The sequence below is a fragment of the Melospiza melodia genome, chromosome 8, assembly GCF_035770615.1.
Source record: "Melospiza melodia melodia isolate bMelMel2 chromosome 8, bMelMel2.pri, whole genome shotgun sequence".
NCBI lineage: Eukaryota > Metazoa > Chordata > Aves > Passeriformes > Passerellidae > Melospiza > Melospiza melodia.
Genome location: NC_086201.1, coordinates 5,121,725 through 5,140,596, shown reverse-complemented (window position 1 = coordinate 5,140,596; position 18,872 = coordinate 5,121,725). Strand labels below are relative to the sequence as shown.

General features: G+C 37.0%; 1 protein-coding gene across 1 annotated transcript in view; it reads right to left on the bottom strand.

Moving 5' to 3' along the window:
* Positions 1 to 521: 521 nt before the first annotated feature.
* The window catches only part of LRP1B (LDL receptor related protein 1B), a 641,138-nt gene continuing 622,787 nt past the window's right edge, over positions 522 to 18,872 (bottom strand). Inside the window, exons 88-92 of the mRNA XM_063161579.1 lie at positions 10,275 to 10,351; positions 8,274 to 8,364; positions 5,919 to 6,063; positions 4,783 to 4,881; positions 522 to 2,408 (exon numbers count right to left, since the gene is read on the bottom strand). Of these exons, the coding sequence (XP_063017649.1) occupies positions 2,268 to 2,408; positions 4,783 to 4,881; positions 5,919 to 6,063; positions 8,274 to 8,364; positions 10,275 to 10,351 (553 nt within the window). The 3' untranslated portion in view covers positions 522 to 2,267. The remainder of the gene's footprint in view (positions 2,409 to 4,782; positions 4,882 to 5,918; positions 6,064 to 8,273; positions 8,365 to 10,274; positions 10,352 to 18,872) is intronic.

Here is an 18,872-nt window from a genome sequence, read left to right as displayed (position 1 = left end):
GTCAGGCCTGTGTAAAAATTCATGTTTTAACTCATGTTACTTCTATACCCACCAGATAAAATTTAGATCTACCTGAGCTTTGAAGATAACAGATTCTCTTCCAGAAAATTAATGGCAAAGTTTCTAAAATTTCCAACTACTTACGCCTCATAACAATGACAATTGTGGGGAAAAAAAATAAATAAAAGAGGGCCTAATCCATCTCTGATGATGTCAGCAGAACAAAGGCAGAACCTGTGGAATCGTAGCTGTGTGGTATGAAACTATTTAATACAGTATTTTTATAGAAAAAATAATAGCTTTAAAATTCTATTGACATTAATATACAGCTATACACCTAAGTCATCCAAACACGTGCAGAGCTGCAAAAACATTCAAATAGAATTTGTATAAAAAGCAAAAATTTTCATTAAGAAAATGGATTTAGCCATTTGTACAAAGTAATGTTTTTTTGCTTCAATTTGCTCTTTCTTTAGCTTTCATTTTATAAGTTAAATTTAAAAATTAGTCAACACACTGAATTAAGTATGTAGATTTTCATTTAAATAAATCAGTCAACAATATTTTTTTATAAAGTATTTAACACTTCATTGTAGAAACATAGGCAAAATGACTATTATAACCAAAATGAAAAATACTGTTCAATTTAAAAAAATGTACTTAAACAAGAACCTGAAAAAGTTTATGATATGCATAACATTGTTCAAGCAAAATTGCACTAGTATTACATAAATCAAGAGTTTTATAAAGGCCCCAATATGGCAAAGTTTAGAAATAGGTAGTATGCATGCACAATAGTACAACAAAAATCTCTTATAAAACAGCAGTTATTTTTGTAATGCTTGTACAAAGGGAATAAAGAGCAACCACAAACATATTTAATCTGTTAGGTTAATATATTATGATAGCTAAAAGTCAGTCATGTCTAGCAGAGGAAGGAAGAGTCCTCCACAGTGTATGTGTGAATACGTCTTTTGTGCCTTTAAAGTTATGTATAAAATATTTTGATTCAGTTCAAACCTGAAAGAAATTTTATTCTTTATTTCCATCAAACTTAAAAAATGTGAGTCAGATTTTGTCTCTTATCAACAACAGAAAACAGGCCAGGTCAGAGAAGTGCTGGAAACTGATACTGATGCTTTTCACTTTTGATACTTGGAGTTTGATCTTGAACCCAGACTACTGAAACTTGGGCTTTGCTAAGGTTTCACCAATATGCAGCTTGGCTCCTTTTACCTCCACAATACCACAGTTTATCTTAATTTAAAGAAACTGCTGTGTTTTGAATCCTTTAGTATCACTAAAGAGGTGTGAGGGGTTTTATTTATGATTGTCAAAACCAAATGCTGTGATCATCTGAGTGTGCTTAAGGTTTGGGGTCTGGCTTTTTCCCTACTGCTCAATGTGAGTTGGGAGTTATTAATCCATAAGAACTGTGTGTGATTAAGTGAATAAACATGTAAAGCATGTGTAGGCAATGCCCTCTTGTGCTCTAGGGTGGCTACTGTCCTACAGGACTGTTGGAGTTTGAATGCTTTGTCCCACAGCAAGTAAGGTTTCAGCTTCCAAGATATATCGTTACTATGTTCTATAAGGTTTTAATAAATACAAAGCTTGTTTACATGGTATATATGTTTAGTATATCATGTACAGTCACTGGATTTCTGAAACATAATCATTGTGTTCATGCAGATCATTAGATGTTTCACTTCTATAGTCTTGTTTACTTCTTGGCAACCTAAAGCTAATTTAAAAGCAAGTTATGTTTGTTTGTGAAAAGTTATCTAGCTTCATCAGGATCTGAAGAGAAGTTCTAATGGGCACAAAGAAGAGAGTAGACCATTCAATCATTCTTTCACCATTTAAAATAAACAAAATTACACACTGTACTACAGCTTCCAGACTACATAATGAAAAAGTGCAGATACCATCTTCATCGATTAAGTAGAACCAAAAAAGTTCATAGAAAATAGATTGCTCATTTTCACGCTACAAACGAATATGCTGTTTGCCATTTTAACAAATTTAAAGGTGTGTTATTTCAGCAGCATTGTTGTAAATTGTACCGTAGTGCAGTTTCTTTTTCATAAAAATACCTTACAAATGGTCAGTCAAAAGTCATCAGCAAAAGAAAAACCCAGAAAACAATCAACCAAACAAAAAACAGAGGTAATGCTGATGCCAAAACAATTATAATACTGTTGGTACATAGAAAAGTAATCCTTATATTTTATACATTTATACAGAGTATAAAAGGTAACAGCAGATTATGCCACAGTCTCCCTTATCCCAATATCTATTTTCTTTGGAAGAAGTTCTCTTCTTTCATCAACACTTGCTAAGGAGTTTCGACAGTTTTGTCCATCCACGTATAACTTTGCATATACTGGATTGGCGTAATTCGTTGGCTGCAGAGAAATGAAGCAAACATTAGACCAGTCAGGTTGAATCAAAATTAGCACTTATGGTAATGGAAATGGCTTTGTTAAAGCAAGAACAAGTACACATAAAATACAACAGGACATATTTAATAGGTACCTGGACGTCTGCAAACCTGATGATGAGTTAATTATTTAGTTGAAAATTAAAATCATGATGAGACATGCTATTAAAGTAACCAATGACATGACATGCAGCATATTATGATATTAAAACCATAAAAACATTGACAAAAAATAAATTAAAAACCTTGAAAAAATGTCTCTGAGGTTGACTTGTCCACCTTATTACACTGGAAGATTTCAAAATAGATATGAAGGAGTTTATAGAGAAGGTGCACTGTGAGACCATGTGACAAGTTTAACAGGAGAAAACTGCAGCCAACAGTTTCCATGTATTACCTGTTCTAAGACATCAGCATCCCATCAATAGCTGACCATGTTTTCGAATTCTGTGGCCCAAATACACAACATGATTTGACCAAAAAATTCAAGACTTTTGTCATGTAAATTAAACTTTAATAATAAACCAGCACAACTTTTAATATATCATAGTAGTTACAAATTGATAAGCCTTTTCTCAGCAATTTTGGCGGTTTGGACTGGAATGAAAAACATCTGTTGAAATGAGTGGCACTTCAGCATTGGACAAGTCCATTTTTAACGCTGCAAAGCACTTCATTGTGGGAGAAATCCCCTGAGTCTCCGCTATTTCCTTCATACTTTATGCCTTTATTGTCTCTAGAAGAAATTTGCTATCCAATTAGAGTTCAGCTTTTATCCATGATAACAGGAAAGGGCACCTTGTGGTCAAAATCCTCCTCTTTTTACAACTAATTTATCAGCACTGCTCTGCTTGCACAGATACAGAGTGGAACATCAAGAAACTCTAAAAAAAGGGAAATTAATTTGTTTGGTGTAATAAGAAGTGGCTAAACTTTGAATTGGCCAAAGCAGAACTGGGTAGGTTTTCCTGACTTGAAAATATCCTGAGTACACCCTGGGAAACAAGGAATGAAAAATGACTTTAAGTCTTAGCTCTTCCTTTCCTTGTTGCTCAACTCTGTTTCTGAGCCCAGGATTAAGATACTGCTCAGTCTGGATGGCTACAGCAGCTGCTCAGTTAGTGAATTAAAAGCTGCTCATCTATTACAGATGAAAAAGTGATTGCCTTGTGGTCCAGACTTTCCTGAAATGAAGGCACAAGAAGGTGAGCCACATCTATTTAATTAAAAAAAAAGGAAAAAAAAATTTAAAAAGAGCTACTCTCAGTTCTACTGTTCTGTTCCCACAGACCTTTACTTTTGTGGTCATGATTATAATCAGAAATTTAGTTTTATTTCAATTTTCAGGACTTTTTTGCTCCATTGACAACCATTATTGAGGATGATAACCACAACAGAACAGAGATGCTTTGCATCAATGCAGTGCCTTATTCAGCTATTAAAATTATATATAATAGCAGGGTCTGCCTTATGATCCCTCTTTGCAGGGTACTGATTTTAAAAGGCAGTACAGTGAGGTAAAAAAGAAGATGGAGTGGCCATAATTTAAGAGAAAAAGTTAAAGATGGGTAAATATTCTGGCTGTCATCATCCATGGTTCTGTGCTCCATCAGAAAAAACACACCCCATAACAATTATTAAATTTCCAAATACAACATATTACAATCATGCAAGAACATGAATGGCACAAAAAATGGATATATATTGAGGCACATGAATATGAATGTTGTATCGATGTCCCTTTTGTCTCTTCAATCTTAATGTTTGCAAACCTCATACTAAGTTGTAGTAAAAAATCAGATGTTTTAGAAGGAGCTCTTTTATGATACGAATCCATTGAAATCTGAACAATTAAAATATGCTTTGCAAATACTGAAGGAAATTTTTAATTTTTATGTGCATCAAATTCCTCTAAAATAAAACCAATTGTTTCCATTATTTGGGACCATCTTTCAGTTTGATAAGCTTCACTAGATGCCTGTTATTACATACAAATTTTAAATATATTAGGATACATGGCTGTGAAGGCCATCCTAAACTTATATAATAACTTGTATGGCAAAGCATCACATTGCTTACTGGTTTTTTATTCCTTTGCAAAGATATTTGCAGTTTTAGATCATGTTACGATGATGGATACAGATGAAATTTTATATGCAGAGGGGGACCCTTTATTTCAAATAGAAAATTTATTATTTACTGTCATTCTTCATTCCATTAAAAGAAGAAAAACAAAATTAAAAACAAACAGAAAATGCCTATAGTCAAAAATGACAGACAAACTTTCTTTAGAAAGGGGCTGTGGTGGAATGGAATGGACTTGGATCATCATTTCTCACCCCTGTTGATAGTGGTCCTTTCAAGTCAGAGTTTAGGTAGATTGATGGAGCTGTGTGGGGAAGCTTGAATGCAGTGGACCCTCCCCCTATGTATCTGGCCTGTATAAATAGAAAATTTCAGTTTCTGTGCTAATAGAGCATTTTCCACGTGTACTTATCAACACTGTTAAATAAACAGTGCACCAACTGAAAACATTATTTTAGAATGATCTACATTTATAAAAACCTCCTTCCAGGCATTCCTCAGCACGAGAAACTCTTACATTCAACACGAGAATAAAATTCAGCATTTTCCAACCATTTTCCACTGAGGATTAAGGCCAGACCTCACAATAAGCACTGGCTCAGCCACTCTGCCTCCAGTGAGTAACTCCATTTTCAGCTTACCTCCTGCACTGAGCGCACTGCCTGTGTGATGCAGTGGTGACACTGCTGGAGCTATCAGTAATCCTGTTATTGCTTTGTCAGGAATGGCAGGGAGTGATGGCTGCCCTTTGGTGAGCGCCTGATTACGGCGCTCCGGGAGAGATAGCGCGGCATTACCCCACTCATCCCGTGTCACATCACCCAGGCACTTCAATCTCTGCGCTGCTGCTGCAGGACTGACAGCATCTCTCTCAAGGAAATGATAATACTTACTAGCTTTGTGCAAACATTTAATCTATCTGCCCCGTCAGGGATCCCAGCTCCTCGCACCTCGGCGAGTTTTCACATAAGGAATAAGTTACTCTCCTATGCATGCGTGCACTCTTTCGTGCTTCAGACAGGGGCTGGACAATAATGTGTTTCCAATTTTAAATATTTTCCAATTTTAAATTTTTGCCAGTTGACAAACCCAGTGGTGGTTTGTCAGCTCACAGACATGTCTGCCTTGACAAAAAAACCCCAATCATTTTGTAGTTAATTTCGAACTCTATTTTGATCAAGCACTAGGAAAAATGACCATCAGACAGCATCAAACTACAAAACAGCTGTTAATATATACATGACATTTATTCTAATGGCATCTAACTTGGCTTTATATTCATTAACCAAATCTAAATGTCATTGTTCTACATTTCTATTTGTTACACTTAAAGACAAAACCTTTGCAAGATATAAAATGGCTTTGCCACTAGAAAGAGAAAAGAAATTACCTTTTCTGCATTTAGAGTAAAATCTGAGGCTAGAAGACCACCTTCACTGTGGTCATGGCCCACCTCATACATGTTATATGATGGATTGCCAATTTCTACATTGAGTCCTCCATTTATCATGGGTTGTCTTCTGATAGTTTTTGTCCTGTATTGCATAAACATACACAAAAAGAAGAACATAGTGAACTTTCAAGCGAGCTGTTGGGTATCTTGCTTCTCTTTAATCTCTAAGATCAACGGGAGACAATCATAAAATCCTTCAATTTTCCAAGCAAAGTAGCAATCTGAGTCTATGTATAGATCTCACAGAAGCTGGAAGCAGAATTTTTTTGTTTTTCTCAGTTTGGCTGTAGTGGTATGAATCCATACAAAGTGCTAACTCGCTGTCTACAACCCTGACTTCCTCCAGTTATTTCCAGATTTTCCTCACTTCCAAGCAAAGCCTTGCAAAGTCACTGCCAATTCCCTGCAGGAATGAAGGCAAAGAGAATATGAGTCATGTCCCATTGCTCATTCATTTCACTTTTGTTTCAAACCGGTTGCCCAAAGTCAGCTGTAAACTGAGGACAAGCAAATGGTTCCATCAGGATGCATTAAAAATGTATGAACTTCTCATTCCAGTTTGCTTTCCCTGCCAGTGGTGATTGGAACACTGAAGTTCAACTTGAATTGTCTTTCAAGCTTTAATAAAAGACTGAGCCTTATTTTTAACCTTGAATTAGGTATCAGTAAAGATAAGTGATTGAGTTGAATTGTTTCTGTTGCTGAATTCATTTCTTTCAGCTAAGGAGGTGATTTCAGCCCAAGCAATTGAAATAACCTCAAGAGGGTAATTTTTTCCCAGTGCAATATGTTCTCTAGAATTACAAAGGAATAATAGGGAGGTCACAGTCAGGATGATAACAGTCGAGTCCTCTTGTTGGCTGAGTAAGATGCAGTCAGTATCTGAAATCCAATATACTAAATGATCTGTATTTTTCAGAAATGTCATTGAAAAAATATTTCCTAAAATAGGCACTTAACAGTAGCATGCAAGTGTTGAACAGCTACACCTAGTTTAATACTTGACAGTCTTCTCTGAAGAGAGAAAATAACTCTAAAATACATTTTCAAATATAATTTTAAGAAGAAAGCCCTTTATTGAGGCTAGTTCTATTTCTCCGCTGAAAATCTATTATTTAACAAGTGATTCTCAGTAACCTAAATAATTTACAGAGCAGCAACTGGTTTCAGGATTTGGCTATCACTAAACCTGGCATTTTAGGTGCAGCAGCACATAATGACATCCATGGAGTCTGGCAGGGTCAGCATTACTAACAGTATGGTCAGGAAATGTATTTTTCTTATTGGCTTTACAAAAAAGGTTTTAAAAATTGATGCTCACTAGTTTACACTAGAGTTTGCAGGGGAGAGAGATGCCAGATCATAGTAACTTAAAAGATTCTTTTAGCCTGGAGCACTGAAATAGCCTCATAAATGGCCACATTTGCAGAAACAGCAGATTCATCACTTACTTTTAAAGGACTTAACAAAGAGACATTATCTTGGTTTCAGATGTGGGGTAACAAGCCCCAGGAGAAAGGAAGACAGCTGCTCAAGGCCAGCCAGCAGGACAGCTACAGGCCTGAAGTAAATGGTTTGCTCTCTGATTCCCACTCTGCCTTCCCTAGTGGGCCATGGCCTTACTGCCAGGAATCTTCCCTTGCTAAATCTGCATCCCCACCAATGTGATGATGTTCTTGGAACATGTGAAGGGCAGCAGCTCTCTCAGGTGCCTCGTACAGCAGAAACATTCCTGCCTCCCCTGGCCACCAAACATGGCCTTGGAAGAAATGCCCAAAGTCAAAAAGTCAAACCCAAGCTCACTATCAGCTCCAAGGCAGCTAAATTCGAGAGAAGAAAATATTCCCTTCAAGATACTAAAGAAACAGATTAATAAGGAAAAGGTTTGGGACTCTACAGTAAATATTTTGAGAATTATTTGCATCTTCAATATCACTTGAAGATGTAAATAATACTCAAAATTTGAGTATGTGGTTTCAATGAAATACATCAATTCTGTTAAGTTCTCTAAGTCTCTGGATAAAGTTATTAACACTTTAGAGGATTGAGCAAAATTTTTTTTACAATTTTTTTTTAATTACTGCATGAGGAACTTAAGTATCAGTAACAAATGTGGTTGCTCCAGCAAGAACCAATATGTAACTGATTTGCTGCCTCCAGAAACAAGTCTTGGGTCATTGTTGCATTTTTGTTTCTCACATAAAGTGATTTTTTGTATATCAAAAAGATGCAAATACTTTAAAGATTTAATTTTACTTCATAATAAAATAACTTCAATATAAAATTTCTTACCTTCGTTTTCTTTTGCAAAGAAATAGTCCAATTACAAGAGTAGTGATCAAAGTCACCAGTAGAACAAGAGGAACAATGATGGCTATGCTTCCTAAAACAGAGGGAAATATCACTGAATAATCATGGCTTCCCAGCTGTGAAACAGTTACATTAATTAAAAGAGAATAATTTCCCATGCCAACAATGCAATTTCATGTGATGAGCTTCACTCATCAATTTTAGATTTTGATGCTGATCAATAAAAAACCCAAGTTCATTACAGTTAATAGTGTACACACAAGTACTTTTATGAACAAATCAGGAGTTTCCACTTTTTGGATACCAATATAACTTGGATTAATTCCCTGCCCTCATTTGCAGCAGCAGTCCATGAAAATCTGGAATTACTGAACAATTTGGACTGGAGTGGCACGGCCAGGATCTTCAGCAGTTTAGGTCATGCAATTATTTATTTAAAATATCCAGTAGCCCTAGCTCTGGTTGAAGAATTAATTGGCATTTTAATTGGTATGAGTATTATCTTTATTTGTGGGAAAATACAAAACAGCCAGCAATCTTCATTTCTAGATGGTTGGTGCATTCCTGCATTTTGCTGCATTTTACTGCATTGTACTCGAGAGCCAACAATTTTGTTATGTTGATATAGGCAATCACAAAAACTACAATAATGCCTAATGCAGCAGAAAAACAGTGCACAGATCAGACAGCAATGTTAAAGGAGAGGAGGGAACAGGGAAGAACAAAATGGGCTTCACATTATTTTGGCAGATAATTTCACTGAAATGAGACTATCTGCAAAAATAAGGTCAGTAACTATACCCTTATTTCTGAGCCTTGCTTTTAGTATCTGCTCATAAAGAAATCCATGCAACAAATAATTCTATGTTATAAATACAGGACTTATAAAAGCAGGAATTCAACATAAAGCCAGTGTGGAGAGGCATGTATTTTCTTTAATATCACAATCCTTAACTGGTGGAAAACAAAAATATTGCTGGTTGTTTCACTGACAACATTTATTGATTTATTAAAAAAATAAGCTGCTGGCAGTGTCTGCTCTACATTAACCACAGTCTAAATAAAGAATTGAGAAGTGCTTTGAATTCTGCCTGAAGGCTTTCTGCCTGAAAGCCAAGTCAGGTTGTCAGAGACACGAAATGAAGTATTGAATAAAAAACTTGAAGCATCCTGAGTTCACTTCAGCTTATGAAGATTCAGCATGTAAAGGATATTACAACAAGGCTCTTTTAAGAAAACATTTCATGAATAACTGCCTTAAGTTCTACCTAGGTGCCAAAAAAAAAAAAAAAAAAAAAAAAAAAAAAAGTTAATTTTGTCTTGGCATGTAAACATTTCAGAAAAAAGCCCAGAAAAGTTTCATCTATCCACCAAGCTGACCTGAATAGCAGGCAGCTCATTGTGCTGCTCCACTTGGGCTAAATGTGAGCAGGGCAGGTCCAGCAGGGCACCAGCCGCACACTCAGCACTCTGCAGGCAGCCTCGGCCACTTTCAGCTGCCAACACTGCAGCAATGCCATCCTTTCACGCTTTCAGAGGTGTTTAAAAACAATCAGCAGGAGCTGTTCTTACTTTCGGGATGATTTTCACAGTGGGTAAAACTCAGCCCTCTGCAGATGGTCAATACAAAAGTTATGCACTACTTACAGCTCTATTTTTGATGCTTTTCAGCAGGATTTAAATGGTCAAAGGTCTCCCACTAGCACAGGGCTGATATGGCCAAATTCTTTCACTGGATATTCTTTTCTTTAAAAAGTGCACTAGCCCTTGGAGCAGGGAGTGCAAGGCCTAAGAACTGCCTTGTGCAACACCAAATGGCAACCTAAAAGTCTAGAAATATCTATATTTTGGGTTTTTTTAAAGAAAAAGATACCAGTAATGAGCATTTTCATGACATAAACTCACATTTTAAGACAGCACAAGGCTCAGATTTCTTAAGTGAGCCAAACTTACCAAGTGACAGCAGTGATTGGAGGTACTTACTGGTGCTGATGTTGTCAGACTTGCTGCTTTTGGGAGCTGGCCTCTCACACTGCGTGCCTGACCAGTTGGCTGAACATCTGAAAGGATCCAATTACGATGGGGAAGTTAATAAATGCCAGCTATTAACACAGCAACACATGAAAGAGACCACCAGCATCTTCTCAAGAGCTACATGAACCACAGCAGTGCTTCTACAAAACCAACAAGAATCCTCATGGGAGGAGTCAGCAGGACCCTGCCACAGCACTGACAACACTCAGAGTGGGGATTTAGTTTAAACCCACACCTCTGTGTGTTTGATTCCTGTTATTATCACTGCAACCTTAATTCCAGAGCTCTTTTCTAATTTCTCAAATAGTGAAACAAGTTTAATCAAAGGCATATTGCCATTTTAACTTTTGAAATCTTGAACTTTATAACCAGATGTTTATTTGCAGGAATATAGCCACGTGTGTGTGTGTGTGTGTGTGTGTGTGTGTGTGTGTAATCAGGCCTGAGAGCCAAAGAATAAAGAGTTGTCCTAAAGGGACAGGAGCATCTCCTGGCCTCAGAAAGCCCTAAATACTATTTATATTCAGAATATGTGTTCCAGGAGCCAGGTGCCTGGATTATTCACAGCTATTCTGCTATAATTTCCTTGTGTGAATATCAATATGCAAATAGCTCCTCAGTTGGGATTCAGAACACTCTCCATGCACACAAGGAAACACAAGGAGTCCATGGAAGCAGACTCAGCAAATCCATCAAAAACAGAAACAAATACCTGAATGAAATTCAATTGTTTATTCAACCTGCTGTAAATATGATTAAGTTTACTACAGACCCTCTAAGTCTCCTTGTGGAAACAGCAGGAAGTAGTCACTTTTCATCTGTCCCTGTTGCATATTGTGCAATGAATCATGTTTTTTCTAAGTCTTTTTGAATTATTTATGAATTTCAGCATCAGTTATCTTTAGGGAGGTGCAATAGAGCGTTACCCTCATACAGTTCCAAGAACTCCTCCTATCTGATGCCTTCCTAAGGATTTAATACATTGCAAAGTTTACAGCTGGTTATGCTTAACAACTGATGTTGTTCTATAATAAAAGAAGTTTTGGAAAGACACGAAATATTCTAGACAAAAGCAATGCCATTCTCAGGGAGGAGCCCTGGGCAGCTGTGCTGGTGATGCTTTGGGTTCTCTCCTGTCTTTGCAGATCACTGCAGAACACTGGCTCATTTCTCTCCTTGCTCCTAAACCTCTTCCAGCACAACCTGACATTCAGACAAATCTCTTTACTGTGTTTCTATTAAGCTTGAACTTATTTTGAAAAGTAAATTTAATTTTTGGTAGGATTCACTATTAAAATGCTTAAGCTCTACAGAGAGTCTTTAGAAGCATTATTGATTTTTTAAAAAATATATTGATTATTGCTAGTTGACTCATATATTGTCACACTCTAGCTAAATTGCATTATAATTTAGAAGTTCTTCATGTTCATTGAAATAAGTTTGCTTACTTAAATAAATATGGCAAATGCACACTTAGGTTTCCTCACTGCAAAGAACCTCCAGTTCCTAATTACACACATGCTTCACAATGATATATTTTATTACTGAACCCAACTGACTTTTCCACCTGCTTACCATCACTTCAGCACACTGCAAGTCACAGGAAACACAACTTTAATCTTTCAAAAGATGCATCTGTTCCTTTTTCTTTCCAGATCTCTTTATAGCAATTATGTAAGATAAAAATGCTTGCACTGACAGCTTACCTTACTAAGATACTGTTCAAGGAATTTGCTTTTTAAAAATATCACTTTTCAACATACAGCTGCAAAATAAGTTTCTCCATTCTTGTAGAGAAACACTATATATCTTTATATTTAGAATATTCTACTCAGCTTCAAGCTCTTGGCACATGACAAACATGAAACAAAGTCTTTCTATTTCCTCCTGATATTTTGCATCATTCCTGCTCATCATTCAGCTCAGGCAATTACAACTTGTGATGACAGGCAATTTACATTTAATACTACACTATTGAAAGTAAAAGATATTTTAGAGTTAGACATATCTAACTTTGCAACTAAATTCTTATATTAAATATTTAAAATGTTTCCACTGTATATAAAATGATGATGATAAATCAGTTATAAAAAGAGTTTAGAAAACATAAGACAGTGAGACTAGCAAAAGGATCACCATGAAGCATTCAAGTACAAGCTCATGAGAAACTTGTATAATGTACAATTACATTCTTCAGAATCTTATAGCAGACATGATATCAAAACAGCTGGTGAAGAAAAAAAATCCTACAGCTAGATATGCAGTAAACAGAGGAAAAAATAAGGCAAACATATTAAAAGTTCTTTATCTATCTTGTCATTCTAATTGCAAAAAAATCAGCAATATTGAAACACCTGAGGCATTTGATAGAAGTCTCATAAAAACATTGTTAGTTGCCACTATATTTTAATTCTTTTTTTTCCAAATGCTTGCTTTCTCCAATAACCTTTAAAGAGACTGAAGCTGGAAGGATGGCTGCCATTTCCTTCTGCACTTTGAGGTGCAATGACTGCCCTTTGATGCTCCAGCAAGGCACTAAAGGCTTGTCTGGGGCAGGCAGAGGAGAAAAAGGAGTAGAGCCCAGGGGAAAGGGATGTTTTCTGCAAGGGAATTTGACACAGAAAATCAGCCATGAGCAGGCAGATGAATAATGATGGGGTTGGGACATGGACAACTGTTCATGCAGGAACATGGGAAATGAGCAGATCTTCACCAGTTTTAATTGTCTGCAGGGAGATATTGCTCTTAATAACAGCATTTTCTGGTGTCAGGACATTTAAATTCAGACTGCTCAGCATGGGAACTGACTCCTGGCTGAGTTGGATGTGCAGTGGTTTGTCCTTTCCCAAACTCTTTGGTAGCAGGAGCTGGGAGCTGTTCTGTGCCATTTTCAGGGTCAGACAGGACATTTGCAGCACTGTCACAGACACATTTTATGGAAAATCCTTTCCTTAGGATTTTTCCTCCTGAGAAGCTGAGAGACCTCAGGAACAAAATGTAAACAATGATTATCTGCTGCTGTGGAATGCAACAGGTGCATCTGTGATTGGTCTCATGGGGTTGTTTCTAGTTAATGGCCAATCACAGTCAGCTGGCTCAGACTCTATCCGAGACACAAGCCTTTGTTATCATTCCTTCCTTTTCCATTCTTAGCCAGCCTTCTGATGAAATCCTTTCTTCTTTTCTTTTAGTATAGTTTTAATACAATACATTTAATAAAATAATAAATCAAGCCTTCTGAAACATGGAGTCAGATCCTCATCTCTTCCCTCATCCTCGGACCCCTGCGAACACCATCACACAGTACAAGCAAACAAAAAGGCATTAATGAAGCAGAACCACATAAAGCCACTTTTTTTTTCATCAAAGATGTTCACATCATCACAAACTCGGGAGAAGAAACAGTGGAAATGCCTGATTTGAGTCACTCCCAGACAAATACAGATGGAAACAGATGGGGAAGCTGACAGTGAAGGACAGGCTGCAGTCAGCTGAGCGGGGCAAGGTGCTGCAGAGAACATCTCTGGTGCAAATCTCCAGCTCCCAGCAGAACCAGAGAGAGATCAAAGAGCAGCAGTACCACAGGGGATGCCCACGTGAACACTGAGAGTGAATAAAAGTAAAAAATAAAGGTTGCACACGTTCTGATGCCAAGGTCATTAATAAAACTGCTGCAGCTCTCTCTGCAACAATTCAGTTCCACATTTATAAAGAGATGAGTGCTTGGGAAATGACTCTGAGGTACTGAATTCCTGTGCATGGGAATTATCTATTTTGAGGAAATAGCATTGCAAAGAGAGACATTTAAAAAAACTTTCAATTGAGGTTATGAAGGTGTTGCACTTGGAGAGAGGAATGTTTAGACTGGAGATATTTACATTTCTGATCATGCTGTTGTACAGAGTCTATTCATTACAAAATGTCTCTCTATTTCTGTATATTTCTTACACTTACAGGTCAATGTGATCCAACTTTCCAAACTCATATTCACATACTTGACCATTTGACTATGAAATGACTGAGTAAATAGAAGAAAAAATAGTAAAAATAAGAGCTGATTTGGTGGCAGTGTGCAATTTTAAAAAAAGTTTGTTTCTCCCTCTTTGTGCCACAGGCATTGTCATAAAAATATAACACAGAAGGCATAACATGCAGTTTAAAGTGCTTTTGTAGACAACTGTTTTCCAACTCAATATTCCAGTGCAGATCCAAAAATGACAACAACATTGAATGATTAGTCTAGAGGTGTAAGAGAATCTGTGGAACAGTCCTTAAAAACAAAGGTGGAAGGGGAACTGAAAATGTTTCTTAGCTATAAATGATATTTCTTCATTATACAAAGTCATTTTTTATAGTTTGCATTTCCTTCTGGTGATTATATAGCAATATATACTAAAACACCCTAATGAAAGTATCTAGCCTCTCTATTTTAAGAACACTTAACATTAAAATTTCACTGGAACTTGTCTTATCATTGATATTAAAACTATAAGACTAGAGAACATCTGGATTACAGTTATTTACTATCTAAACTAAATTTGCTTTGAAAAAGAAAAATCAAAATTCCCTTTTCCCCTAAAACTCTGTAGGATGCCAGAGGATGATAAAAGCTTTGCACTAAACCAAATAATTAAACTATTCCTTATAATAAATTTAGGAATACTTCTGCAGATATGCATTGTTCATACAGGGAGCTGCTATAATAGAGTTAAATCCACTGATTAAGTCTCTAAATTAAAGCACTTTCATAACAAAGACCAAAAATCCCAACCCAGGACTGATCAATAATTGCACATTCTGCAGCTTCCCCTCTATTGTAGGGTTTCATTATTTTCAAGTAGTAACTTTTCCACGACCATTTCATACATGAACAAACCACATTTTAGTAGCTTTGTCTAATGAGCATCCTTAACATCATAAAAGGAAAATAATGTAGAAGCTAAGGGATACAAAATTTATACTTGTTACCTGAAAATGGAATACAAATTACCCTGCAATCCAATACATTCAGAATAGGACAATGACATCATTCAAAAGCAAGCAAAACAATGAAAAATTTCTTTTCAGGAACACTAAAAACCCCCTGAAATTTAATCAAAATATAAGTGAGAAAAAAAGAAGTGACTTTAAAAATTAATTTTAATTTGGGCATGAGATTACTTTGTACAAATGATTATTCACAGCTGCATGATGTTCACTGTAAGGAACAGCTCCCAAGTGCAACTCAGCCTCACTCATCCCAAGGTAAGAAAAAGAACAAACTGAGAGTCATTAACCACCATGCAATTAGCAATAATAATAACAGAAAATATATAAAAGCATGTACAGGTGACTACTACTGTAGCTGAAATTGCATTGAGCAATAAAACAGAAGGAAAAGGGCTTGAGATGGTAAAACTATAAAGAAAAGATGAGAAAAGACCGGGTAAGTAGGTAGATAAAAACCCAAGCATGTTTTTCACAAGCAGTGATATACAGCAGCAAATATTATACAAGTTTTATCTGAACAGTTTTAAACTCATGGACAAAGGATATCTGCATTATAGCCTAGTTAGTAAATACTCCATCAAAAAGATACAAATTCCTCTTTTCCAAGACCTTAACAGCTCCTCCTCTGACAACCGCTCTTCAAACACCTGTTTTCATTTGGTTCTTGAACTACCACCAGTTTGTGGTACAAAGTGGATAAAAGATCTTTTATCACACAAAGGTGTAACCTGCAGATTATATTCAGTTTCAAGATATTTATAACAAAGATATTTTTAGTTGAAAAAGAAAGCTCTAAAAGGACTGGCAGAATGCTGTGACATTCCTGTTGCAATTGCAATTGGGGAGCTCATTAAATATACCCCAGGAAACCATATGGAAAGCATCTATTGCAGGATACTTGATAAAATTTCCTGGTTTGTGCTGCTGCTCAGGGTTACCAGGGCCTTCTCTTAGTCAGGATTTTCAATCCTGTGAGTGTTCTTTATCACAGAGGCTTTTTCTACTCAGCCTCCAGAAATGCCAGCCAGAGACTGCAGGCTGTGGTCCCTTTCTTGTCCACAACTGACCATGGATGTACCTGAAGCTTTGTTGAGCAAAAGTCTGGTTTAGTGATGAGTTTATTTATTATAAACCTCTGTGCATATGTAGCACTTGTACAGCTGCATGTGCACTTAAATAAAAACTGTTCATATGGGAAGATTTTTCAACAGGAAAGGAATGTCAGGAGGAAGGCCCAGCATCACAGGAGGCACCCGAGCTGCAGGGGAGCTCCTCCAGAAAGAGGAATAAGAGGAATGCACTCTTTAATTCCTGAATTCTGGGACCTAAACACACACACACACACTCAGGGGCTCACCCTACACTCTCCCCTCACACAGTGCCTCTCTCCAGCCTCCTGGGTATAAAGCTGGCAAGAACAACCTGGAAACACTGCGCCAGGATTCCCAGAGCAGCTGTGGCTGCCCCATCCCTGGAATGTGCAGGCCAGGCAGGGTCAGGCTCTGAGCAGCTCCAGTGGAAGCAGTTCCAGGGGGGCTGGAACAAGGTGAGCTTTAAGGTCCCTTCCAACCAAAAGCATCCCAGGATTCTGTAAGAACAGCTCTCCTGCTTGTTTCACTCCTGCAGGAGCTGCTTTTCCTAATTTATCCATGTCTGCACTTCCAAGTTCAAACTTTGTAATCAGTTTTAAATAATTCCACAATTTGTTCTCTCCCCAGTTGTTCATAGTCCTTAACCTGTTACAGGACCAAAATTCTCCATTAAGAAATGAAATTATTTATTCTTTCTCCACCCTTCACTCTTCAGTTTCCTCTGTTACCAAATTCAGGCTTTCTTCCAAGCTCCTGCATGGTTTGTGCCTTCTCATTAACTCTCCAGGATGACTTGTTCCTCACTACAGAGGAACTGATGTTTGCTCTAATATTGAAATACAACACACACTTGAATCCCTCTGAACAGTTAGCACATCCAGCCACAGCAATGCTGTACTTTGCCTTCTGATTTTTATATTTCTAGAATGCCTAAGAGGGTTACGATTTGATCACATTTATTTTCAGATAATAATTATAGAACACACCCATGTGCAGGGACAAATACTAATAGTAACACAAAAAAAAAAGATGGAGTTCTAGCAATATATAGTTATGATGAAGGTATAAAAGAAACAAAGCTGAGAGAGAGCAATATCCTGTGCTAAAGATTCTGTAATGAAAGCCCTGCCCATTCAACAACCAGAGTCACTCCTAAGTACTGGAAAGTTTCAATTCTTTCCAGTTCTCTTCACTGGTACCATACAAGGTGCAATCTCTCTCTAAACCCTGCTTCCCTTGCAGGAATGAATACAGGTGGGTAATTAGCGAGAAAGAAACAGAGACATAAATAAAGGTATTTATTGAAAGACAGACTGATAGAACAGATGGAATGAACAGTTTGTGAAATACAGGAAAAAAACATTTCTTGATTATTTCCCATATGAATCTGATGTCCTGATCATTCTTTTTTTCAACTGATTTGTGAATTTACTGGGGCAATTCAGACATGTCTCACACACCGATCCCACCCATTAGTGAGCAGCACTAAAGAGATCCTTGAAAATGTAGTATGGGAATATTAAAATGACAGTAACTATACAGAAGATTATGCTACTTTAAGACACCCTAAATAGAACATTTTTCATAAAAGGTCATTACCCCAAATTTTAACATTCTGAAATTCTCTCACAACCTTTGTAACTGAGCAAGAACAATAATGCGGGAAGGAGGGAGAACAACAATCACCACACACCTAAAAAATAATTTGAAGAATTAATATTCTAGATTGCATTGAAGTATAAAGAGAAATCACAGCACATTCTGCATATTTGAAACCAGGACGGAGCTTTCACTGAAACTGGCAATAGCCTTCGTAAAACCTTCTCTTTTTTTTGGTGGCTTATATGAAGGCACAGCAAGACCTTCATTCCTTCCTAAAATGGTGAGGTGAAAACCACAACTCCTCCTTCCAGAGTGCAACTGATATTTAGGTCATTTAGTGCATTCATCATTAAAAAGACACCTTGAGACAGGAAGATAAAATAAAAATGTGTGCTAGCAGTGCAGGCTGTTGAAAGGAGAGTCTGTTCTTACAGGCTTAGAGTTGCTCTATAATTATGGCTTTAGGATTGCCCTTTGGAACTGCTAAATCTTATTCTCTATTGTCTTTACTGAATGATAATAAGGGCATGATTATGTGTAAAGTTTGCATTCTCAACTGATGCTGACTGTGAGAGAGAGCAGAGCTCCTGCTGAATGACAATAAACCCAGGCATCTCCTATTTCTTCTAAAAATCACCCACTCCCCAGTTAGAGACTGGTTTAGAAAAACATTGAGCTGTGGACAAATGGCTCATGGAGCATTTGAGGGGAAAAGCAGGAAAGGTACATCCAATATGTGACTTTATAGGCAGCAGTATGTTGTTCTTAGGGCTGCATGATTCTGAAAACACAAGCATGATACATGGAGATACAAAGAGTTCCAAGCACCCCTGTCCCACACTCTGCTGACCACTCCACACTCTTC